Here is a 25831-nt window from a genome sequence, read left to right as displayed (position 1 = left end):
CTAAATAAGCCCTGTTCCCTCAGCCTTTCCTCATAAGTCATGTGCCCCAGCCCCCTAATCATTTCGTTGCCCTCCACTGGAGACTCTCCAATTTGTCCACATCTTTTCTGTAGCGTGGGGCCCAAAACTGGACGCAGTACTCCAGATGTGGCCTCACCAGTGCTGAGTAGAGGGGAATAATCACTTCCCTCGATCTGCTGGCAGTGCTCCTACTAATGCAGCCCAATATGCCATTAGCCTTCTTGATTACAAGGGCACACTGTTGACTTATATCCAGCTTCTCGTCCACTGTAATACCCGGGTCCTTTTCTGCAGAATTGCCGCTTAGCCAGTCAGTCCCCAACATGTAGCAGTGCATGGGATTCTTCCGTCCTAAGTGCAGGACTCTGCACTTGTCTTGTTGAACCTCATCAAATTTCTTTTGGCCCAATCCTCCATTGTCTACGTCACTCTGGCCCTTATCCCTACCCTCCAGTGTATCTAACTCTCCCCCCAGCTTAGTGTCTTCCACGAACTTGCTGAGGGTGCAATCCATACCATCCTCCAGCTCGTTAATGAAGATGTTGAACAAAACCGGCCCCAGGACAGACCCCTGGGGCACTCCGCTTGATACCAGCTGCCAACTAGACATTGAGCTGTTGATCACTACCCGTTGAGACCAACGATCTAGCCAGCTTTCTATCCACCTTATAGTCCATTCATCCAATCCATACTTTTTGAACTTGCTGGCAAGAATATTGTGGGAGACCATATCAAAAGCTTTGCTACAGTCAAGATATATCACGTCCCCCACTTCCCCATATCCACAGAGCCAGTTTTCTCATCATAGAAGGCAATCAGGTTGGTCAGGAATGACTTGCCCTTGGTGAATCCATGTTGACTGTTCCTGATCACCTTCCTCGCCTCCAAGTGCTTCAAAATGGATTCCTGGAGGACCTGGCTCCACGATTTTTCCACGGACTGAGGTGAGGCTGACTAGTCTGTAGTTCCCCAGATTCTCCTTCTTCCCTTTTTTAAAGATGGGCACTACATTAGCCTTTTTCCAATCGTCTGGGACCTCCCCTGATTGCCACGAGTTTTCAAAGATAATGGCCAATGGCTCTGCAATCACATCAGCCAACTCCCTCAGCACTCTCTGATGCATTAGATCTGGCCCCATGGACTTGTGCATGTCCAGCTTTTCTAAATAGTCCTTAACCTGTTCTTTCACCACAGAGGGCTGGTCACCTCCTCCCCATGCTGTGCTGCCCAGTGCAGTAGTCTGGGAGCTGACCTTGTTCGTGAAGACAGAGGCAAAAAAAGCATTGAGTACATTAGCTTTTTCCACATCCTCTGTCACTAGGTTGCCTCCCCCATTCAGTAAGGGGCAAGCACTTTCCTTGACTTTCTTCTTGTTGCTAACATACCTGTAGAAACCCTTCTTGTTACCCTTCACATCCCTTGCTAGCTGCAACTCCAATTGTGCTTTGGCCTTCCTTATTACACTCCTGCATGCTCAAGCAATATTTTTATACTCCTTCCTAGTCATCTGTCCAAGTTTCCACTTCTTGTAAGCTTCCTTTTTGTGTTTAAGCTCACTGAAGATTTCTGTTAAGCCAAGCTGGTTGCCTGCCATATTTGCTATTCTTTCTGCACAGCGAGATGGTTTGTTCCTGCACCCTCAGTAAGGCGTCTTTAAAATACAGCCAGCTCTCCTGGACTCCTTTCCCCCTCATATTAGCCTCCCAGGGGATCCTGCCCATCAGTTCCTTGCTGCACTGTTCTGTGGATAAACTGAAGGTTTCAGTTTGCTCTTAGGCTGGCACCTTTCACCAATACTAAATTCACAAAAAAATAATGAAACTTAAAGCTGATATGCAAATGTGCAAAATATTTTCAAAAGCCATGTCGCACAGTTAAAAAAAAAATACAACTTCATATTTGACCACAGAATGTGGGAAAGAAAGACACAGATTTTATCAACATCTGACATCTAACAAATACTTCCATTTTATTGTGCTACAGAATTACAAGGACTGGTGTTGTATTTAGTACAAGACCTACATCAGCCTCCTCCTTCTAAAGATTTAAAGTTTTCTAAATGTTCAATTAGGGCCTCCATGTCTGCAGACTCCAACAACCTGTTGATTAGCTCGTCCAGTGCCCCCTCACCACAGAGAAATTCCTATCAAACGAAAGAGAGAAGCATTAATGATTAGTATAGACCAGTATTTTTTGAATGCTGATCAATCAATAAAAATTCCTGGAATATATTTGCACGGAGCCTGATCTTTATGCATCAACCCATCAATCTTGCATTATCCCCTGCTGTGACATCAGTTTTGGGTGCTGTAAATGGGTCAGTTGAAGGCATGCTGCTGAAGAACAGCATACAGTTACATAGCATCTTCTTGGCAATAACGAAAGGAATTACTGGCAACATCTTGCATCTGTCAAACCCCATTGCGTAAAACAAGTTAACTAATCTAGCAAGAATTGATGGGATGTAGGATATTGTAATGAATAATGACCAAATTCTGATACCCTTACTCATGCTGAGTAGCAGCTTACTCACAAGACGTTCCATTGACTTCAATAGGACAATTGGTGGAGTAAGGGACTATTCAAAGTGAGTAAAGGTATCAGAACAGGATCCTAAAAAATAAGATGAACAAGTAAATATTCTAAATTGTCATGTTATTTATTGAACCTTGTCCGATTCTCCCCCACACTGTTGTTTTTGTAATGATCCTCACTTGTATGTCACATCTTAACATACTGTAAATATTCCAGGGCAGGGATCTGTACTCCTCTGTGTTCTCGCCTAGCTCATTGTTCAGCACACTTAAGTATGTGCTACTTGCTCTGTGACAGCAATAATATTAAATCTTAAACCTGAGCAATAAAATTTAAGTCTAATCCTAAAATGTAAATCCAAATCATAGAACAAACTCAATCTTGAAACCCACCCCAAGAGTTAAAAATCAATCCAAAACCTACTAGCCCAAAAGTTAAAATCATTCCAAAATCTACCTATAAACTGAACTCACACAGAATACTAGCGTATCATGTATTTGTTCAGCACATTCAAGTGAAAAAAATATAACCATATATAGAATTTTACCCAGAAATATAATGTCAGATAACCTTAAAAATAAACTTTTCCCTTTCCTTTAAAGGTGACCTGCAAAGTGCAAAAAAATAAATTTTAAAAAAGTGTGCTTGTGTGTGTTTTTTGCCTCTATACCATATAAAGACAGTCTGGAAGTGGTGGGTTTTTAATTTTTAAACAAACTTCTTCTTGCTTTTTTACCCTACATATCAGGAATGTCAAGTCTAGTCCTCCCCGGTTTCATAGAATCATAGAATATCAGGGTTGGAAGGGACCTCAAGAGGTCATCTAGTCCAACCCCCTGCTCAAAGCAGGACCAATTCCCAACTAAATCATCCCAGCCAGGGCTTTGTCAAGCCGGTTTGGTGAAGGACTCACTGAATATCTCAGGTGAGTACTGTGTGCTTTATCAGGCCTTCTTTATACAATAGAGAAACAAAAATCAAAAGAATGGGGCTAGTGATTTTTTTTCTTTTGTATCTCACCTTTAATAATATATCACAACAGATGGAAAGAAAGATATAGGCTTTCCCAACCTATAACGATGTTCAGTAGTTAGTGGCATTTAATGGTACTTCACAATTTATGTCCACTATTAGCTTCTTGACAAATTTAGTAATTACTTTCACAAGATTAACTCTGGCTAATGATGTAATAAGAATTTATATAGGTACACACACACTGTCTCTCTTGAAAAGATTTTATATGTATTATCATAAACATAACTACCTTGATATTGCGGACGTCATATGAGATCCTGTGATCAGTGACTCTGTCCTGGGTGAAGTTATAGGTACGAATTCTCTCTGACTGTGCCCTTGTCCCTATCTGTACAACAACAACAACTTCTATTATTTTTTTGAGTTTTAAAAACAAAAACCCTTCAAAAGCAGCACATGAGCACCTTTAAACTGGATTGTAATAGATCAGCCTGTTCTGTAGATACATACAGTACTTAAACACACAGATTATTAATCTGATAACTGCCTCTTACACATTTTGGTCTACTGTATAAATATAAATTTTGCCAAGGTTTAAGACATCCCCCCCCCCCATTTCTGCACTGGCTCTGTAGTGATAACAGGAGTTAAAAAGTAGTTTAAGAAGCCAAAGTTGTCACTAATGTCAGCAAATATGTCTACACACAAATTAGGTCAACCAAGTAAGAAGATGCTATGTTTACAGTCACTCTTCAGAGCAGAACTGTACTATTGGAACAATCAGTATATACTATACTTTCATTAACAGCCCGATCCTGCAAAAATTTATGCAGGTGAGTAATTTCATATGTAAATAGCCTCATACACGTGTATAGTTACTCCTGTGCATATGTGTTTTAAAGCAGTGGGCTTCACTTAGTATCCATTGACTTTAATGGGCACTTGACAGGCCTGCAGGGCCAGAATTTGAAAGATATTTAGGTGCTTAGTCAGCCTGAAAATTCCAATAGGTGCCTAGTCACTTAAACAAACTTGAAAATCTCACTCGTTGCCTATCTGCATCTTTAAGTGCCTAAATACCTTTCAAATTCTGGCCCTCGGTCACTAAAGAAAATACAATTACTTATAACTTTTGCTGGCAAAGAAAACCATGCTTGAACTAGTCAACCAGTTTCCATTATAACCATCCATTTCTAAAGAACACTCAAACTTTCTGAATAAACATTTTTTCAGCTGAAATGTTCCACAGTTGATCTCAGCTCAAAGATGCATTTGGGGGCAATTTGAGAAGAATGGTGTAGAGCTGTTCTTCAGTATCACAAGACTGAAAATATTTTCCCATTTTAAAAGTGAAAAGCCTCTAGCTGGTGCCAGTTCACTGTTTACATCTCCCATTCTGAATGGCTACTATCTTTACAAGGCAAGTAACTTTGCTTGGGACTCCCACAATCCTAGCTAGAAGAAACTGTAGGACTGCAATTCCCACTAATGATAATTAAAGGGGCACTTCTAATTACGTAATCAGCAAACTCAAATTGTACTCCGTATAACAAAGAGATGGTGAAGGAGCCATACTAGAGCATGGCTCAGAAAAATGAACACATGCAAAGGAATAAACAGAGTATTTGTGATATTGGGTGTCCTCTAGTGGTGACAAGATGGAGTTACAAACAAATCTGAAAGTTTCAAAACTGAATTTCAAGTAGTTTTTGGATTTGTTTTGTTTTTTAAAATGGAGGGTGAGACCTAGGGAAATAGGTGCCCAACTTCCATTTAAAATCAACAGAAATTGGGTGCCTAACTCACCTAGGAGATTTTTAAAATCTCACTTGCAACCACATTTATATGTCCAAACAAGAAATTGATTTAATACATTGTGAAACATTAAGGGTGGGAGTTTCATTTTGGATGTCCAGTTCCCATTAATTTTAATCGAAAGTGCACATCCAAATCCCTTAGGTAGCTTTGAAAAATCTCAGCCTAAATTCTAAACAACAAGAGATAAAGGCTTCATCAGCTGTAGTGACTGAGTTAATTTAAATACAATCTGCAGTTAGTGGTTAAATAACTGACTTGGAAGTTTGTAAGTACTGAAGCTTTTTTTTTTTTTTTTTTTTTAATTGCTTCTGTCCACTGAAGATGTTCACATTGTAAAGAGCAAGATGCTCAGAGCAAGAGATAAGAATGGTGGTGTACAGGGGGGAAAAAACAACCTTAAAACTTAACTTCAGTTTTAAGGTTAACTTAACTAACTTCAGTTAATTACAAGTTAATCAATATAAATTATTTCTTCCTCAACAGGTTGGCTAAACTTCCAAAAACATAATAAATTATCATATGGCTCTAAAGTGGCAAGATTTTTGGTATCAAGAATGTTCTTATTTTTCCCCACACTCTGCAGGAACCTAGCAATTATTGTATTTTAGAATTGGATTCAGAATGTGCCTACCACAACTCATTGGACCGGATTCTCATTTACACAAAAGCTCCTTTATATCACTTGTTAGTGTAAAAGAGCGTTAAAGAGGGTGTAAGTTACATGCAGTTATGAAGTTGTATTTGGTTAATTATATCCACATTAAGGCCCCCCCATACATTGCCAAAGCAACATAAACTGGCCTCCATGGTAATTAAGGGCCTGATTCTTATCTACATTTACAAGCACATACTTTCCTTTTTACCTACATCCGTGTGTACGTACCTCCCCTACTGCCCACACACACAAAAAAAGGGGGAAATTATTGTTGCTACCCCTGAAAGCTCAAAGCTATGGCATAATGTCATCTCCAAGTTTCAATAAGGAAAACATGTTGTCACCTGCAGTTTTCTAGCATTCTGCTTTTGGCTGAAGTCTTTCTCAATGATTTGTTGATACAACCTAGTTCTCAGTGTCCGCAGAGCTATTTCTTTGTTCAGTTGCTGTGATCGCTCCTGCTGGCACTCTACTGTTAGTCCTGTGTAGAATTCGAGAGAACACTGATCAAAGACCCATTATAACAAACAACAAACAGGATTAATCCTAAAACATTAGTAAAATGAAACCTTTCAGACCTCTTGCTCTTACTCTAAGGGCCTGTTCACACTAGGATAAAAGATGTGTTTTTAAAACATTTTAGCTAAAACATTTTAGTTAGTATATTTTAGAACTGTAGTGTAAATGGGACAAGTTTTAACACAGCTGGTAGAGGTGAACTTGAGGGGTTTTTTTAATTGAGGTTCATTGGACCACTTTTAATTATGGTGCATCTGGGAGTCCAGGGTTCATCTAAACCAGCTAACATGTTAAAATATAATTTGCCCTGTCTACACTAGGATGTTTAAAATAATAATATAGGGTTACACTGTGTGTGTGTGTGTGTCTGTGTGTGTAATTATATAGCACTTTTCATCAACAGACCTCAAAGCACTTTACACAAGGAGATACTTATCTCAGTCCTTTGTTTACATAGGACCTGATGCTGCAAACTGTACCCTCCATTGTCACTAACTTTAATGAGAGTTAAGGGTCCTCAGTTTATAGAAGTTATTTACATCTTCCACAATGTCCCTGTCTTACTGCAAAGTGTGGTCCATTTATTAAGTGTGTCACATTGTAAAGATAAAATTGATCATGCAATTTTTGACATAAGCGAACATACACCCCTGCAAAAAATGAGAAGGGACCTGACTTTCTCTGTATTGGCTGCTGTCCTGCCAGCTGTTCTGTGCAGACAGACCCCAGTGCCTAAAGTGAAGCAGCATGTAGGATCAGAGCCTTTGATTTGGGGATCTAGGTTGTGTGCATCTATGCACTAAAAAGCAAAGGTTAAAAATACAAAATCCCAAACACACTTACCAGTGGGAATATGAACTATTCTCACAGCACTGTCCGTTTTGTTAACATGTTGCCCTCCTGCACCTTTGGCCCTGAAAGTATCTATACGCAAATCCTTAGGATACACTTTAACGTCTACCTAGAGTCAAAGAAAATTAAGTTACCATCTGCTCATAACTATTTTAAAGAGATACGATCAGTTTAAAAACACCACTTCTGTCCAAAATTTGCTTGCCTCCCATTGTTACCGGTAACACCTAGGTTACTCTAACTGAAAGAAATTAGTGAATAAACAACATTTCTGTTCTTTTCCGTTTGTTTACTCTGTGCCTTTGATAATTATTTGTGTGTAGTCAATTTCACTGTTTCCCCTGTGCAATCAGTCAGTTTCCCCTGTTTGTGCAAAATCTTTCACATAGCAAGAGGGGAAAGAAAAATCATTAAAGAATAGGAAAATGTTATTGTAAAACCACAACAACTGGCAGGGAGACTCCGAAGCAGATGAAGTACCAGAAACTCCTTTTGCTTACACACCAGTGTGGATCTACACTACACCAAAAGGCCCCAATCCTACTAACACTTATGGATGTGCCTAATTTAACTCCCCTGTGTAGTCCCATTGATTTAAGTACATGTGTAAGTGTTTGCAGGATAAGGGCCTAAAACTGCTGAAGAACAGAGAAAGGCTACTAGTCATTATCTGTATTGTGGTAGCACCTAGAGGCAGGCCCGTCCACAGCAATTCTGGGCCCCAGGGCAGAACAGTCAACGGGCCCCCTAGAAAGGATACGCACGGCATCCTCTACAGTTGGGCCCAGGGGAACCTTCGCTTTTTTTCAGTCTCCTACTGCCTGTGTTTCTGTGGATCATTTTCTCTAATACACGTTTACCAACCAGAGAGATCCTAACTTTCAGCTCTTCCCCAGGGGTATCCATCCAGCTGCCTTTCCCATCCACCTGGGACTGGTGCAAGCTCCAGAGCTGCTTCAGAATTTATTTGTTTCTCAGATACCACCCACTCCCTTCCCCATTATATCACCAAAGGAGTTTCTTCTCATTGGCCTTTGGGAGGATGAGGCAGAATAAACTGCAGTTTCTGTAACTGTGTCACTACCTGAAGGCGCTGTGTCTGAAACCTGCAGTGCAATGTCTCAATACTGAAGAATTCCCTCTCCCCTTTCTTCCCCAGGCCAGGGGTAACCTGATGCCCTAGTAACCAGCCGAGATCTGCGTGCGTGCGTGTTTTTTTTTCAGACAACCGGTCAAAAAACTAGGAATGTATCCAAAGGTACTTGAGCATGCAAATACCATAACTCAGGTCCCAGTGGGGAACCATTACAGCTGTTATTATTCATGCATTTGTTTTACAGTAGCACCTCTGGGTCCCAACTGAAATCAGGGCTCTATTGTGCAGGGTGCTGTACACACTCATGGAGACAGTTCCCTGCCCTAGAGAGACTACAATCTAAACAGAAAAGACAAACAAAGGAAGGATTGCTATCACCATTTTACAGATAGGAAATTGAGGCCCAGAGAGATTTTCTGTCCCCCTCCGTTCCCTGAACCAGACCACAAGCAGCCAGAGAATTCCCCTGCCATGGGCACTGCATTGTGCCATCATAGGCAGCCCTACACTGCACAATCCAGCCGTGGGAGGCAGGAAGTCGAGGGCAGAAAGTAGAACACAGAGCTCCTACGGCTGTACCCCAAGGACCATCCTTCATCTCTGTGTAAAAACTCTTCCAAGAAATAAGCATGAACTTCCAAGACATGACAATAAATACACTGAAAAGCAGTCAAGCTGTTTGAGCCATTCCTAAATCCTACAGCTAAAAGAATCCCAACACTCTACATTTGTGGCACACAATTCTGCACATATACTCATTTGCATATGCAACAATCTGAAAAGGAGGTCAAACTAAGGTTCCTTTAAAAATATGGCCCTTTATGCCTAAATTTAGGGAATACTTAATATAATGTTGCCTAAAGGTTAGAGCAGCACACTGGGTTCTCTCTGTCTGTGCCACTGATTCATTGGGTTTCCTTAGGCAAGTCATTTAATCTCCCTGAGCCAAATTCATTGTGACATTGTGTTCAGGGCTAATCCCCATCCCTCTGCCAATTTCCCACCCAGAACATGAAGGAAAATCCCAACTAAAAGTCTGGCTGAAACAAACAGAGTACTAATATATGGGAGAGGGAGGGTCCCAACGTATTTACCTACTGTGTGCTCATGGGCTTTATAAACCCACAGCTGTGGATGTATGAAAATTCTCACGATAATCCCCCAAGGCCGGTATGTCCCTCTTTGACATATTACTCATGCACCAGTTGAAACTCTTTTTGGAGCATTACACTCTTACTCATAGATTCCAAGGCTGTGATCAGCTAGGAGTCTGACCTCCTGCATAACATAAGCCCCGGAATTTCCCCAAAACAATTCCCACAGCAGATCTTTTAGATCTTGATTTTAAAATGGTCAGCGATGGAGCATCCACCAGGATTATTATTAGTGAACATAAATAAATCCTCTGGTGAGACGCCATCACTGTTCCCTTTACAACAGTCCCAACAGCAACACATCCCCACCCCCAACTACCAGCCCCGATCTCCAATCATCCCATCACCCCCAAATACGAGTGATAATCCCCTAATGAAATCAGCCACATGACCCCAAAGAACAGCCACCAGCCCCAAATCAAAATAGCCTCAAACACCACCCCCACCACCAGCCCTGCGCTGTCACCGAAACACCCTCCCCTTCCCTCCCCCTTCCCAAACCCACCCTGCCCTCTCCTCCCTGGCGGACCCCAGACAAAGCCCGGCTGGCGCCCAAAGTGGCACTGCCAGTGCCTTTGCTGAAGATGTTGGTCCAGCAGCTGCTGGATCCTGAGTCTGATCTCGAGTCTTCCCCTCAGCAGTCCTGTGCCCAGCACCTTCCCCACAGCCGTCCCTGCCTACCTCTGCCCCCCACCCTCCACCCCTGCTCTTTTCACTTCCCAGCCCAGTTCCCCGCAGCCATCCCCAGCCTGGTTCTTCCACCTCCCCAAGCCTGGCTGCCTCCCCCGCATGGAGGCAGAAAGTTTCGCTCCTGGATACAAAGTTGCAGCGATTGTTGCTGCCGCCGGCCTGGCTCTTCCCCCTGGCTCTGCCCCCCGGCGCAGCTGGGGGGGCTACTTCCTCGACACACCCTCCAGTGCCCCTCCTACCCAGCCCTCTTCATCAGGGTGCATGGAGTCTCGTGGGCCGGTGCGGGGACTCAGGAGCATGCGCCTAGGAGCCCTTCAGCCTGCCTGGGCGATTTAAAATGGCCTGGGGCTCCTGGCCAGCACTACCACAACAGTGGGCGGGAGCCCCCGGGCCCTTTTAAATCACCTGGGCCCCTGGGCAATTGCCCCCTTTGTCTCTCCCTCCCCACCCCCGTCGGAGGGCCTGCCTAGAGGCCAAGGGCTTCATTGTTCAAGGCACTCTACAAACATCTGTACAAACTTTGTCAAGTCAATGGTTCTTATGTTACTAAACTGTCTAGGCATTTTTGAAAATTACAGCTTAGGTACAAGTTTAATTTTAAGCACCAGGTTCGAAGATTTTGGCTGAGGTCTATGCCAGGATAGGTAGGGTTAGAAGGGCCTTAAAAGCTAAGACAAGTAGTTCATACTTGATGTGGTGGAAAAGGGGGAGCCAGTGGAGGGATGCAAAGAGGGAAGTGACCTGGTCAAAGTGACAAGCCTGGAAGATGATTTTTGCTGCCGTGTTTTTAATGGTTCTAAGTGAAACAAGACCAAAAGGGAGTTTGCAGCAGTGAAGAGCGAGACACTGAGGGCCTGGACCAGAGTTTCAGCTGTATGGACTGAGAAGAAAGGCTGGATCTTGGAAAAGTACAGAAATGAGTGGCAAGATTTAGACACAATTTAGATGTGTGGTAAAGGGCTGAGCTGAAGGTGATACCTAGACTCTAGGTCTGAGTGATGTGGGGAGGGTAGTGTTGTCCACAGTGATTGAGAAAGGAGGGAGTGGGGAGAGCTTGCAGGGAAAGAGTAAGAGCCATGTTGAGTTTAAGCTGGACATCCACAAGGAGATTTCAGAAAAACAGCCCAAAGCGCTAGTTCAGATTTGGAGTGTATCTAAGAAGAGGAAAGAACCAATAATAAGATGTGTGATTGAAAAGAAAAAAGAATATTCAGAAAGGTTGATTGTATCATACCAAACTTTTGTCTGGATGTACTCCCAAGCCTCAATACATTCTTTAATTTAGAATCTGTTTTACTCCTAGTGAGTCAGTTTTGTGAATGCCAGGAGCCGGAGAGCTTAACAACATTAACTTCCATAGAATCATAGACGTGTAAGACTGGAATGGACCTCGAGATACCATCTAGTCCAGTCTCCTGCACTCAAGGCAGGACTATGTACTAGACGAAACCTGATAGGTGTTTGTCTAACCTCTTCCTAAAAACCTCCAATGACAGATATTTCACAACCTCCCTAGGCAATTTGTTCCAAAGCTCAACTACCCTGACAGTTAGGAAGTTTTTCCTAATGTCTAACCTAAACCTCCCTTGCTACAATTTAAGCCCATTGCTTCTTGTCCTATCCTTAGAGGTGAAAGAGAACAATTTTTTGCCCTCCTTGTAACAACCTTTTATGTACTTGAAAACTGTTACGTACCCCGTCACAAACCCAATTTTTTCAATCTTTCCTCAGAGGTCATCTTTAATCATTTTTGTTGCTATCATCTGGACTTTCTCCAATTTGTTCACATCTTTCCTGAAATGTGGTTCCCAGAACTGGACAATAATCCAGAAGAGGTCTAATCAGCGCGGAGTAGAGCAGAATTACTTCTCATGTCTTGCTTACAACACTCCTGCTAATACATCCCAGAATAATGTTGCTTTTTTTGCAATATTACACTGTTCACTCATATTTAGCTTGTGATCCACTATGACCACCAGATCCCTTTCTGCAGTACTCCTTCCTAGGCAGCATTTCCCATTTTGTATGTGTGCAACTGATTGTTTCTTCCTAAGTGGAGTACTTTGCATTTGTCTTTATTGAATTTCATCCTATTTACTTCAGACCATTTCTCCAGTTTGTCCAGATCATTTTGAATTTTAATCCTATCCTCCAAAGCACTTGCAACTCCTCCCAGCTTGGTATCATCCACAAACTTTATAAGTGTACGCTCTATGCCATTATCTAAATCACTGATGAAGATATTGCACAAAACTGGGCCCAGGACCAATGCCTGTGGGACCCCACTCGATATGCCTTCCAGCTTCACTGTGAAACACTGATAACTACTCTCTGGGAACGGTTTTCCAACCAGTTATGCACCCCTGGTATAGTAGCTCCATATAGGCTGTATCTCCCTAGTTTGTTTATGCGACGGTCATGCGAGTATCAAAAGCCTTACTAAAGTCAAGATATACCACATCTACGATTTCCCCCCTATTCACAAGGCTTGATACCCTCTCAAAAAAAAAGCTCTTAGGTTGGTTTGATACAATGTGTTCTTGACAAATCCATACTGACTGTTACTTATCACCTTATTATCTTCTAGGTGTTTGAAAATTATTGGTTGGCTATTTGCTCCATTATCTTTCTGGATACTGAAGTTAAGCTGACTGGTCTGTATCCTTATGCCCTTGAATTGCACTGTACCTCAGGCAGTAGTGGATTTCTAAAAAGTTGCTTTTGAAGATCCAGTAAAGTTTGTAGGGAATCATTTAGCCAGGTGCTGAGTCACAGCCTTGCACAGAAGAAAAGCTTGTGTATCCTTTGTTGGGACTTAACAATACACGTTGGCACCAATAAAAGAATAGCAGTAACTTGACTTAGTCCTTGGGGTTTGTTGTTTTAAATATAACACTCAAATGCCAAAAAGAAAAGCCAGGAAGACACTTCAATTTTATTCTGATTAAAGGTTAGTTTACCTCCTCTGGCTGAGGTAGGACAACAACTGACATTGTCCCAGTGTGAATACGCTGCATTCTTGATGATAGGCCAGTCTCAGGAATTCGCTGAACTCTGTGAGTCCCTCCTTCATATTTCAAATACCTGTAGACACAGTCTCCCGAAATATGAGCAGCTGCATGGTGCAATCCGCCTTTAAAGACAAATAATGCATAAGAGGTATAATCCAAAGACACAGCTTTAACTTAGTCTTGTTGGCAGAAAGAACAGAACATTATCATACCAATCTCAGCTAGTGTGTAGTTCAGAATGTCAAAGGTCCAACATTTATAATCTGCATAATTCTGGTACATCTCAAACATTTCTTTGGTGAACTGTTGGCAAATGTCACCTAAAAAATTAAATATTTAGACAGCACAACATGAAATATAAGTTTATAGACTCTTCCCTGAAAATTACCAGTTTTTAGCATTAGCAGTAACTCTAAAGATCATTGTCATTGGAGATAATTTATCTGCATAAAGCACTAATACTCATCTCTACAAAGTGCTATTTTACATTATTAAAATGTAAGAGAAACAATTGAAGCCTTGAAAACCTGGATGGAGGTTTGGTGTAACCTTTACTTGTGATGACTTTGCTGACCTCCAGTGGTTCTGCCTGATGTCACTTCTAATAGAACATCACTTTCATCATGTTTCTCCCTTGGCACTATACTCTGGAAAAGCTGAAAAGAAAGAAAATATATTAGTTTCTCCCTTCCTGACCAAATTTACAGCCAGTCCTCATGGTTGCATCAGTCTGAACATGCACAAACCCCAGACTTGTAAATGCAAATCAGGTATTTAGGAGTGAAAATTGCCCCGTCAGTGTTGTAGTCTGAGATTCCTGGCACACAACGGTAAGATTTTGGTGTGTTAATGGAGGCTAACTGCAAATTTGACCCCACAATGCCAAGCATGAGACCACCAAATCAGCCACTGCAGCCTCCCTTGTGAACATAATGATATTAGCCAGGAAAGTCAGTTTACACTGACACTGACCTTATTTTTCAGATGATTCTATTTCATACAATCAGATTATCTTAATTTTCTAAAATACAGACACTTGAGTCACAACATAAATCCTTCCACTGGATTTCTTTCAGCTTCTCTTACTACAATTATTTTCACACACTGGTCTCATTTAACTGACGAAAATGATAAAGAATTGAAAGTTCCAAGAGGATAAAGCCTTTCCAGACATGTCTGTACACTCTCTGCTGCCATGAACAACTGGCAGAACTCCATGCCATGTCTTCATAGCATAGTGGTTCACTGTGTTACAGACTTTTCAATGACAGCAAATGAACAAGCACACATACAAAAAGTGTCTAAAAGAAAGAGCTTCTAAGGTGCATTTGGCAGTAGACAGACTTTCCAACAGTACACATTTCCAGGTCTTTTCCAGTGAGAAAACAGAAGCTAGACCTGTTTCTTTAACGGCAAGTGTTATAGTCTGCTGTTAAGAAAATCTTGCCTGGAACAATAAAATTGCATGGCTGTATGAAGACTTGTAAATGAAGATGTCAAGAGATGTTCATCTTAAAGACTCTGTACCTTCACCTCTAGCTCACCTTTTTGCAAAATGTGTTGATTTTTTGGTTAATGATTTCCTTCTCTTCTAAGGCAAGTTCTAGCAGCTGTTTTTCATCTGTGCTGTCTAGCTCTAAATTCCAATGATAGAAATAAATGTTAACCAATCTTATTTAGTTTAGAGCACATTGTAATACAAATGCCAAATTACGCCTATTACAATGGATAACAGCTTCCATTGCAGGGAATTGCTTATTCTCAGTATAAAATACCAAATAACGACAGAAGCATAAGATGATGTATATTACTAATTAAATGTTAGCCCTGGATGGCTTGGGAGACTGGAAATGGGGCACAGAGGATTTTACCTCTACGTCTCAAGTTCAAACCTAGCCAAAGTCAGTAGCAGATAAAAGTTATTCCCCATGCCACAGCTCTTCACAGGCATATGTGAAACAAATTGATAATCTAATTCCTACTAAAACTAATCACTATTTACACTAATTGGCAAACTTGTTGGCAGCCTCAACAGCGAGGCTACGAACTGAATGGGCGGGGATCCAGAACTATCCCGTTACTGAGAATGAATGGGGTCCCAATACATCAGGATTTTTATCTGCGTGTTTGGTTTTAAAAGTAAATTTATGGTGGATCAACAACGCTGGAGACCAACATCCTCTATTTTACCAAAGGAAGAGGAAGAGCAAGGGCCATGGCAATCTAAGCTTTCCCACCAATATATCTCATCCTTGATCTAGCACGGGGTGGGCAAATTTCACTGCCAGTGTTGCATAATTACCAAATTTGTAAGCTCCAGTCCTTGCATTTCTTCCTAGTCCTAATATTAATAATGGTATCATCAGCAATTTCTGCTACCTTGCTTTCCCCCCTCTATCTTCCACATCATCAGTCAATATGTTGAAAACCACTGGGCATAGTTTTGATTGTGGGATAACCATTTGTTTATTTCACTCCACATGAGAGTTCTCAAATATCTTCAAGGAACTAGTATTTCACATAAGGTTAAATTGAAGCCTGACAATTCAGGGCCTGGGGTTGAGCATCTCCAAAGAGATGTGCAAAGTCCATAATTTAATAGATATCAATGAACCAAACACCAATATCCAAATTTAAATGACAACGTCAAGTCTGACATGTACTATAAATCATGCCCCCTGCCCAAATAAATAAGCCTCACCTAAAATATGTCCCTAAGAAGAAAATTGTCATTAGCCCTATGAAACAAGGACTACAGTAGTCTTAAAACAAAGTTTCTAGAATATTGTAGCTAAAGACAGCATTCCCGTAACTTTGAATGTATAATGGACATGACACTGACCTGCTCTGCAAAGTTGGTCACTCTGAGGCCTCAAGAGTAGGTGCGGTGGGGCTAAAGCAAAACAAAATGGGAGGATCTAGAAGGCTTTAATAGGGACATGGAGGACCCTCAGGAAAATGTATGTGCCTAGTGTATTGCTCCCTGAGTGACTTGTTTCAAATTCTGGGTAATAAGGCACATCGCATCATAAAAAAATACTGCTTTGCATAAACAGATGTATTTTACTTACTTGTACACATGGATTCTATCTCTTGAATTTCTCTTTCTGCCTCTTGTATTTCTTGAAATGCAGCTACAAGGGTGGATAAATGAGTATGTCTTCTGCTCAGAGTACTTCGATCATACTCATTCACTGAGCCACTATTTAACAACTGGCCAACCCGCTGGTATTCTCTGTTTAAGGTCTCTAGATATTTTTCCACAGCTTCATGCTTCCACAGTGCTCTAAAATCCTGATGATATCTCCTTGACCAATCATTAAATGACAGAGTAGGTTTAACTATATTCAGTAAATAATTGCGTCTAAAGAGAGATAGTTCCACCATGTGACCTATCCTTTTAACAAGAGGAGAGCAGTGATGGTGATAGCGATGGAAACAATTAGCAAGCAGACTTCTAAAAAGCCCAACGCCTCGGTGAGGTTTCATCTCAGCTTTTACTGTTCACCACCTGAAATTTAAAGCAGATACAATATGGGCCACTTTTTCATTGGCTTTTTTTTTTTTAAATGTGTATTTTAAAATGCTAAATAGGGACCAAATCCTGCTCTTAGTTGCATCAGTGTAATGCCATTCCACCTTAGATGGAACTATCCCAGACTTAGGTCTGGAACACACTAGGAACTTTTACTGGCATAGCTATGTTGGTTAGCAGTGTGAAGAAAGTCACATCCCAATTAACATAGCTATGCTGGTGAAAGCCGAAGCATAGACAGTTATACTGTCAAAAGAGTCCTTTTGCCAGTATAGCTTATTTGATTTGGGGAACTGGTTTAAGCTATTATACTGGCAAAAGAACTTTCTTGCGGATATAAGCTGCATCTACAGTTGGGGGGGTTGCCGGCACAGCTCTGCCAGTATATCTATACCAGCAAACAGCGAACCGTGGCCACTAAGAGCTGCGAGCGGCCGTACCTGCAGACGCTCAGGTAAACAAAGCGTCTCGCGGCCTGCCCGGGGCTTACCCTGAACAAGCCACAAACCAAGTTTGGGAAGCACTGCACTAGTGTAAGTGAGAGCAGCAGAGCATGGCCATGAGTGTATTAGTAACACTGGCCCTGATCTTACAACAGGTTAATTGGCAAGACTACTGACACATGCATCAATGTTTGCAGGATTGGAGCCATTGCAACAATGCTACATAACCTACTGTGCATATATTTCAAAATTAAACTTACAGATAAGGGACATAAAATAATTTCAATAAATAAAAAGAAAGCAGTCTTAAATACAACTAATTTGTCTGAACTATTCCACAGTGATGCAAGAACAGTAACATAGTACCGGTACTTATTCCTTTTGAAAATTATGGCCATTGTTCAGGGAACGGTCTCCATTTCTTCACCAGTTTGTACATTTCACATCACAGATCCTGTTTTGAACCTTTTCCAGTTTGTAACAGGAAGTCCTGATGTTGTGGCCTATCAAGGGGCCTAAACCTGCATCCCATATTCACATGAATAGTCCTTACTCTGACAAGTAGTCCTATTGACTTCAGTGAGACTGTGACACAAGAAAGGATTCGTTATGGAACTGAGGTTTCCTACCACCTCTGCCAATACTGTGAGCCCTTCTGTCTTTGTCAATATTTCCTCATCCTTCCTGTGTCAATTTGAGGGGAAACAGGTCACCTTATTTTGGTTGGCAATCCACCATTCCTTCAACTAACGAAACCTTTTCTCAAGGCATTGGTTCAAGAGAGGTAATCTTTTCCCTGCCAAAGGATAGCACTGTACACCATTTTTAAAAGTGTTTTGATCCTGAATTGTAACACATTTAAGGCAAAAAGTATATGTGTTTTCGGGTGACCTATTTCAAAAGATGCAGGTAATTCCATTTTAGGAGGGGAAAACTCAAGCTTCTATTAACTTGTTTGCAAAAGTTTTAGGGTTTCTTGCAGAAAGAAAACAAAATACTCAGTAGGAATGGATTAAGTCAAGGGGAAATTCCATGAAGTTCCCTGTGGAGTTTCCTCTGCATCTTCTCCCCAACAAGGAGAGATTTGGAGTTTGTGGAGGAAGTAGGAGATGCTGCCTGGAAACCAACATAAAGAGCATCCCAGATAATTATAACCGCTGAAGTGGATTATAGGGGAAGAGATCCCCTCTCAGATAACCACATGCTAGGACTTTTCAGAGAAAGAAATCTGAAGAATTGCACTGCCTGAAGTGACAGGGTTTAGAGAGCAATAGGATGACAGGGAACTCCCTCCCGCACCCTGCCTCAAGAAAAGAGTAAGAAGAAATAGTCACCATCTCACTACAGAATAACCATGAAGGACAAGGTCCTTGTATTTATTTCTGAAGGCCTGATTCTTTGGCGCCTTGCACCTTGTGTCAGTATTTACATCTGTGAAAAATGCTATCATTCTGCTATGGTAACATTTTACACCTACTTCTCAGAGGTGTGATTGACGACACAAAGTGCAAGACTCAGAGAATGAGGGAAGGAACCTGCCCCCGCAACAGTCAAAATTCTCAAGACAGATACAAAAGACCATGAGATTTGTTTTAAATAAATTCCATAATAGTTATACTAATCTCAGTGGGAGTTCTTTGTCTTATCTTCTATTTTTTTAACTCATGGAGACAGAAATATTTTTACAAATTAAATACTTCAGGGTCATTTTCTTTTAACACATCAGACACAGATGTGGGCAAGTAGGTATATACCATGTATGTCACAGCATGCCAGTTTTAATTTCTTGATATCATGGTTTCTTTTGGGTCAGTAGCAGATATTTTTTGTTCACCTTCAGGCCTTTTATTAACACACCACTATAACTCTCTAATTCCATCCACTGTGTCAGTGATCCTATTGTTTACTATCATGGCAAGAAAAGGAGTATTTCCAATTGTTGACCTGTCAGTGTCACAGGCATTGAAGGAATCGGAAGAATTCCTTTGCACCTCCCACCTTTCACAAGCTGGCTAGATCCTGCTTAGCCCCTGGTATAAATTATAGCAATCTGAGGGCTGCTCTAATTGACACTTGGCTACTGATAGCCCTAAGGGGTTGTTCTGGTGGCTGAGAAGAGCCATAGCAGAGACTACACATCTTTTTCCTTGCCCATATCTTGACATGCTTCTGTCAGAACAATGCACAATCAGGGCAGTCATCTACAGCCCTGGACTTAATTGCACACCCCCAAATTTAGATCTCACTTAAAAAGATGCAATTCACTGATGTCAATAGAGTTTCACCTGCTTATACCAGGTCAACTTGGTCCACAATTTTCTATGTTGACTCAATTAACCGCATTATAAAAAATATATGGAACACCAGTATGAGAGACAGAATAACTGATGTTCTGAAAAGCAGAAGTACTCAATAATTCTTTATAATACAGCCTCACGTGAGCTCTTTGGAAATTAAAAACAAACAAAAAATATTATTTTATGATACCTAAACTACTGCGTGGTTCAGACAAACTGGGCAGGTGCACTGCCTAGAAATAATTACACACAAATAATTATCCTTTTCTTAAATAGACAATCAGATTAAATTTGTCCCAAAATGTAAGTATTTTGAAGTCAAACGTTTACAAGATTTATGGCCAATACACGTTTCTATTAACTTTTTTAAAATTCCAATTAAAGCTGTTTTTTTTTGTTTTGTTTTGTTTTTTTAAACAAATAAACATTCTCCTGCAATGTTTGCAATGGAAACACTGCAGGCTCCTAGTTAGTGCATCAGAACCAGAAAGTGAAACTGATGGTGAAAAAATTGAGATTGACTAGTACATTTTCACTGTCCAATCAGAGCGATAATAAAAAACAAAGCAAGAAGTAAATTAGATTTTAAAATGTCTTTCAGTTTTAATAATTAAAGGCACTATTAGTAACAGAAAAAATGTAATTCTTAAAAATATTAGTTCTAACGTGATGGTTTCAGTTAAGGTTCATTTATTTCAACTTGAATAATAACTTAAAACACACCTATCCAAGGCTTTAGATGCCCTAGCACACCACTAACAATACAATTAAATCTCATCAGCATTAAAGTGATCAATTCAGCCAGCTAGCTACTCCCTTCCACCCCTTCATCATTATAGGAATATATGATATTTGTAAAGCTGAAAAATATATTTGTAAAGTTAAAATCACTATCTAACTGAAATCTCAGATGCAGTTACAGTTAATTTTAGGTTGCTCTGGCTTTTCCAATTAACCCCTTTGCTCTTTATTCTCCATGCCACCTTCCTTGCAGCAGCTCTCTTCCTAGGGCTAACATCCCAGCCCTGCTAGAGGTGATGATACCTTCGGAACCAAGGGCCCTCCTCGAGATGCATTTTACCAACAAAAAATTATAGCACAGAATTTTAAAATAAACTTGCCCAGAGAAGAACAGACGGAGACAATACCTTATAACATGCAGCCATTACAGAGAGGAAGAGAAAGACTGAAAAGGAACTACCACTCCCAGCATTCTTGCTAAGCACTACAGCCCCCAGAATGCCTCAGTCACAGGGCAGTTAACCCTTTTTTTCATTATAAGCCAGAAAGGAAACATACTCATATATGGAGAATATGCAATTTCTAAAAATATTATTAACGTTTATTATTATTTACTTCTTATTATTTTATTTTATTGTGGCAGTGATCAAAAGCCCGCAGCCAAGGTCCTTATTGTGTAGCAGCTGGCACAACAATATAAATAAAATGCATCCTTTCATCACTTGTGTGGAATTCAATATTGCCAAATGCAGCTATTCAAAAATCATGAGTCAGGTCCTTAAAAATCATGAGATTGACTAAAAATCATGCGTTTTCAAAGAATAATCAATTTCAGGTTTTTGTTTGACTTGTCGGTTTATGGGTAGTGCAGGTCAGGAATTTTTTGAGTAAACAGTTTTTCCATCAGAAACTGCCAATTCTGGGAAGGGATTCAGCTTGCATTTGTATCTCACAGAATTTTTCCTCCTAAACCCTACACTCGTCAGAATGTGCCTTAGACGTTGATGATTTTAAATCATCAAATTATCTTCTCACATTAAAATATGATTTAACACTTAAAATCTTAGACAGGTAAATAAAGGTTATTATTAAATTATATGAAAGTCACAAACAGCTCATGCACTCAAACTTATAAATTACTAAACTGGCTTAAAAATCAGAAGTAATGCCAACAAAAATTACATCAGTTTCAGTGGCAGCCAACAATAGTTATTACATCTGAATATAGTAAACCTTTAATTAAAAGCGAACATGATTCATTTATTATTAAGTCTGGTTGACAAGGGGGAAAGTAGTATAAAAAAGGAAAACACTTCCTTTATGTAATATAAAAAGATGCCAAAACATGTTTAATAAATAATTATATATGGTGTCAATTAATTTTTCCATAGGCAATTACTGTAAATGGAAATTAGACATGTACTAAAAGAAACATAGATCTCTGTATGCTTATATACCTTATAGCAGTGGTCCCCAAACATTTCAGGGTTGTGCCCCCTTTACCATTGTCCACGTCACCCTGGGAGCCAGGTCCAAGACAGGGCCGCAGCTCCAGCGGTGGGGGAGACACAGACAGGGTTAAGGGGGCCAGGGCTGTGGCTGCAGCTGGGAATGGGTCTGGGACCAGGAGCTGGGCAGGGCCGGGAACGGAGCCGCTGTCAGGGGCCAAGCCTGGGAGTGGGGCCAGAACAGAGCCGTGGCTGGGAGCCGAGGCTGGGGCTGGGAGCGGAGCTGCAGCCAGGCTGAGGTGGGGGCCGGCAGCCATGGCTGTGGCTGGGTGCAGGGTAGAGGCTGGGAGCAGGAGTGGAGCCATGACCGGGATCCAAGGCTGGGGCCGGGGGCTCAGGTCGGGCAGGGGTTGGGAGCAGAGACACGGCCAGGCCACGGCCGGGTGTGGAGCCGAGGCTGGAGGCGGGGCCAGGAGCCAGGGCCACGGCTGAAGGCAGGGCTGGAGCATAGCTGGGAGCAGGGCATGGCTATGTGGTGCTCCCTCCCCAATCCCCATGGGGGCTGGCCCGGGCCCCACCAGGCCCCCCAAATGTTCCTTTGTGCCTCCCTACAGGGTGCACCCCACAGTTTGGGCCACTGCCTTACAGTCTCAGTGAATTAGAGAACCCTTCTCTTTCTGCTGTTGTCTAAGCACTGACGTAAAGAGTTGTCTCACAACCTGTTCTGATTTGGTGGACTTCTGTGCCTCCGCTGAGACCACTGACATCAGGCATACAGCCATACTTCATCATTTATACAGATACTGGTTTATGTTAATATGTTTTGAAATCAAATGATTCACCAGGCACAATTACAAGTTTATTATCATTTATATATTGATATATTATTGTTACCCCCTTTTGATCAGAACAGTTAGCCAATATTCGGGGCCTTGTGGGTTGTTTCCATCAGGTGGAGATATTGATGATAGAATCAGGTATTTATTTGATGCAATCCTGTTTATTTATAAAGAATGTGTACAAAGTCCTGTTTCTCTGAACACAGTAGGATCAAATGATAGGAGGCTATCTCCTTGCTTACAATTTCAAGCCTTTCCAGCCAGCACTCTGCCTAAGAAGTTCTCTCTTGGCTTTTTCTCAAGGCCATGCTATAAGTGCTTCTCTTGTTACCTCTCATTTCTTTCTGCTCTCTGGCTGTTTTTTTGTTTTTAACATAGAGACAGTTGCAACCAAATCAGTCCCCAGCCCTAGTGTTTGTATTGAGTCTAGTTTTTGTGGCGTCCATTGTTTTTTCTATCACTAAACAAAAGTAGGGTAGCCACCCATCCGGGTTATACCCAGAGAGTTTGGTTTTTGGCTTCTGTGTCCAGGTGCCATTTAGGGTTGCCAGGTGCCTGGTTTTCAACTGGAAAATCTGGTCGAAAAGCAGACCTGGTAACCCTAAATGGCACCTGAACCAAAAGTCTGCTTACCGCAGGGCTGGGGTAGGTGCTAGGTCATTCATAGATTCTAGGACTGGAAGGGACCTCGAGAGGTCATCGAGTCCAGTCCCCTGCCCGCATGGCAGGACCAAATACTGTCTAGACCATCCCTGATAGACATTTATCTAACCTACTCTTAAATATCTCCAGAGATGGAGATTCCACAACCTCCCTAGGCAATTTATTCCAGTGTTTAACCACCCTGACAGTTAGGAACTTTTTCCTAATGTCCAACCTAGACCTCCCTTGCTGCAGTTTAAGCCCATTGCTTCTTGTTCTATCCTTAGAGGCTAAGGTGAACAAGTTTTCTCCCTCCTCCTTATGACACCCTTTTAGATACCTGAAAACTGCTATCATGTCCCCTCTCAGTCTTCTCTTTTCCAAACTAAACAAACCCAATGCTTTCAGCCTTCCTTCATAGGTCATGTTCTCAAGACCTTTAATCATTCTTGTTGCTCTTCTCTGGACCCTTTCCAATTTCTCTACATCTTTCCAGAACTGGACACAATACTCCAGCTGAGGCCTAACCAGAGCAGAGTAGAGCGGAAGAATGACTTCTCGTGTCTTGCTCACAACACACCTGTTAATACATCCCAGAATCACGTTTGCTTTTTTTGCAACAGCATCACACTGTTGACTCATATTTAGCTTGTGGTCCACTATAACCCCTAGATCCCTTTCTGCCGTACTCCTTCCTAGACAGTCTCTTCCCATTCTGTATGTGTAAACTACATTAACCCACACCAACCCCTGCTCAGTTGGGGCCACCTCCTACCTGCAGGCAGGCTCCTTGAGAGGATCCAGTGAGTGATGGGGGAGGGGGGGAGAGGAGCGAGCAACGGGGGTGGGGCCTTAGGGAAAGAGGCAGAGCAGGGGTGGGGCCTTGGTGGAAGCGGCAGGGCAGGGTGTGGAGCCTTGAGGTTCCCATTACCAACAATTTGAGAGGTTGCTTGCAACCCTAAACAAAAGGCATTTAATTGTTCCCTCATTGAGCCAGAAGAGAAGGTGGCTAGCATGTCCATCAGGGTCATAGATCAAAGATATGCTTTCTGGGAGCCACCCAACCTCCAGCATAACAACATGATTGGTGTATGCTGTGACATTAGTTTCCCAGACCTGAGAAAAGCTCAAAAGCTTTGTCTTTCTCACCAACAGAAATCGGTCGAAAGAAGATATTACTTCACCCACCTTATCTCTCTAATATCCTGGGACCATCACGACTACAACAACACTGCATACAATAACGGAAGATACTGAATTTTACAATCTGAAATGGAAACTCCACAACATGAGCAGTGACACTGATTTAGTTTCCCAGACCTGAAGAAGAGCTCTGTATAAGCTCAAAAGCTTGTCTCTCTCACCAACAGAAGTTGGGCCAATAAAAAATATTACCTCACACACCTTGTCTAACTAAATACAGTAATTCTGGGAAAATGTTATTGTGCATCTTACTTAACTGGTACCTGTATCCAAGTTATTTTCACAACATCACTTCATTGTTGGTAGTCAGTTAATGTAAACAGAGTTTACTAGCAATAAATGTTTTACTAGACATCTATATTATTACAAACTAAATATATTTAAAACACACCAAAATATACAGGGTACGTCTAATAAATAATAATACTAAGGAACAGTAAGACATTATTGCAAATGGAACTGGTAGCATGGCCTATAGTTAAGATCGCTTAACATTTTCCATTGTAATCTGCTTTAAGTTGCTTATGCCTTTGCCAAACTTTAACTGTTTGAGCTGAAATTTTGCTTCTGGGTGTCTGCCACAGGTTGAATTTTTGAACCTCTTTCTAAGAATGAGATTAGGAAAAAATTACATTGTTTTGCCCATATTAAATTTTTAAAAACATTTAATTGAGAAGCTCTAGTTATCATATAATTACAGAAAGTAGCATAATGCATTCCCACAAATGGGCCAAATTAAAGTTCCATGGGCAATGTTAATTCTTCATTTACTAATCTTTGTGTGATAGACTTTTCAACATTAACATTCTTTTAACATATTTATTTTGTATACAATTTGAGTTAAGTCATTTTTCAAGCAACCTGATGTAAAGGCTTATGCTAAAAAAAATAAAATAAAAAACAGTGGTTCAAAAATGAAAAATAAAAGAAAGAAAAACAGGCTTTGAACTAAAATAAATCTAAATCCTAGTTCCTTCTATGACGAAGTATATAGATCCTTTAGCCCAGATCCTCAAAGGTACCTAGGCGCCTATCTCCCATTGAAATGAATGGAAATTAGGAGCCTAAATACCTTTGAGAATCTGGACCTTTAAAACTCCAGGACAGAACGGTCCTTTTTCACAATGGAGCAAGGTAAATAGCAGGGTCCCCCACGGATCTGTCCTGGGACCTGTGCTCTTCAACATATTCTTAAATGATCTGGAAAAGCGGGTGAACAGTGAGATGGCAAAATTTGCTGACTATACAAAATTATTCAAGATAGTTAAGTTCTAGGCAGACTGTGAAGAGTTACAAACAGATCTCACAAAACTGGGTGGCTGGGCAACAAAATGGCAGATAAATTGTATGGTCATTC

The 25831-nt window shown here is 41.2% G+C and overlaps 1 protein-coding gene across 1 annotated transcript; it reads right to left on the bottom strand.

The window, feature by feature from the left end:
- Window positions 1–1936: 1936 nt before the first annotated feature.
- Window positions 1937–20796, bottom strand: LOC113406314 (peptide chain release factor 1, mitochondrial-like). The gene is made up of 10 exons (XM_026650497.2): window positions 20750–20796; window positions 16398–16837; window positions 14871–14962; window positions 13901–13982; window positions 13539–13646; window positions 13276–13448; window positions 7367–7484; window positions 6349–6485; window positions 3821–3919; window positions 1937–2164 (listed from the first exon to the last, which is right to left on the bottom strand). Exons 2-10 carry the CDS (start codon window positions 16813–16815, stop codon window positions 2045–2047), a joined length of 1347 nt encoding a protein of 448 aa, XP_026506282.1. The 5' UTR covers window positions 16816–16837; window positions 20750–20796; the 3' UTR covers window positions 1937–2044.
- Between the last annotated feature and the right edge of the window lie 5035 nt (window positions 20797–25831).

Source organism: Terrapene carolina, unplaced genomic scaffold (assembly GCF_002925995.2).
Source record: "Terrapene carolina triunguis isolate 2854851 unplaced genomic scaffold, T_m_triunguis-2.0 Scaffold17, whole genome shotgun sequence".
NCBI lineage: Eukaryota > Metazoa > Chordata > Testudines > Emydidae > Terrapene > Terrapene triunguis.
The sequence above is the reverse complement of the archived record's forward strand: the minus strand, read 5'-3'. Positions and strand labels throughout refer to the sequence as shown.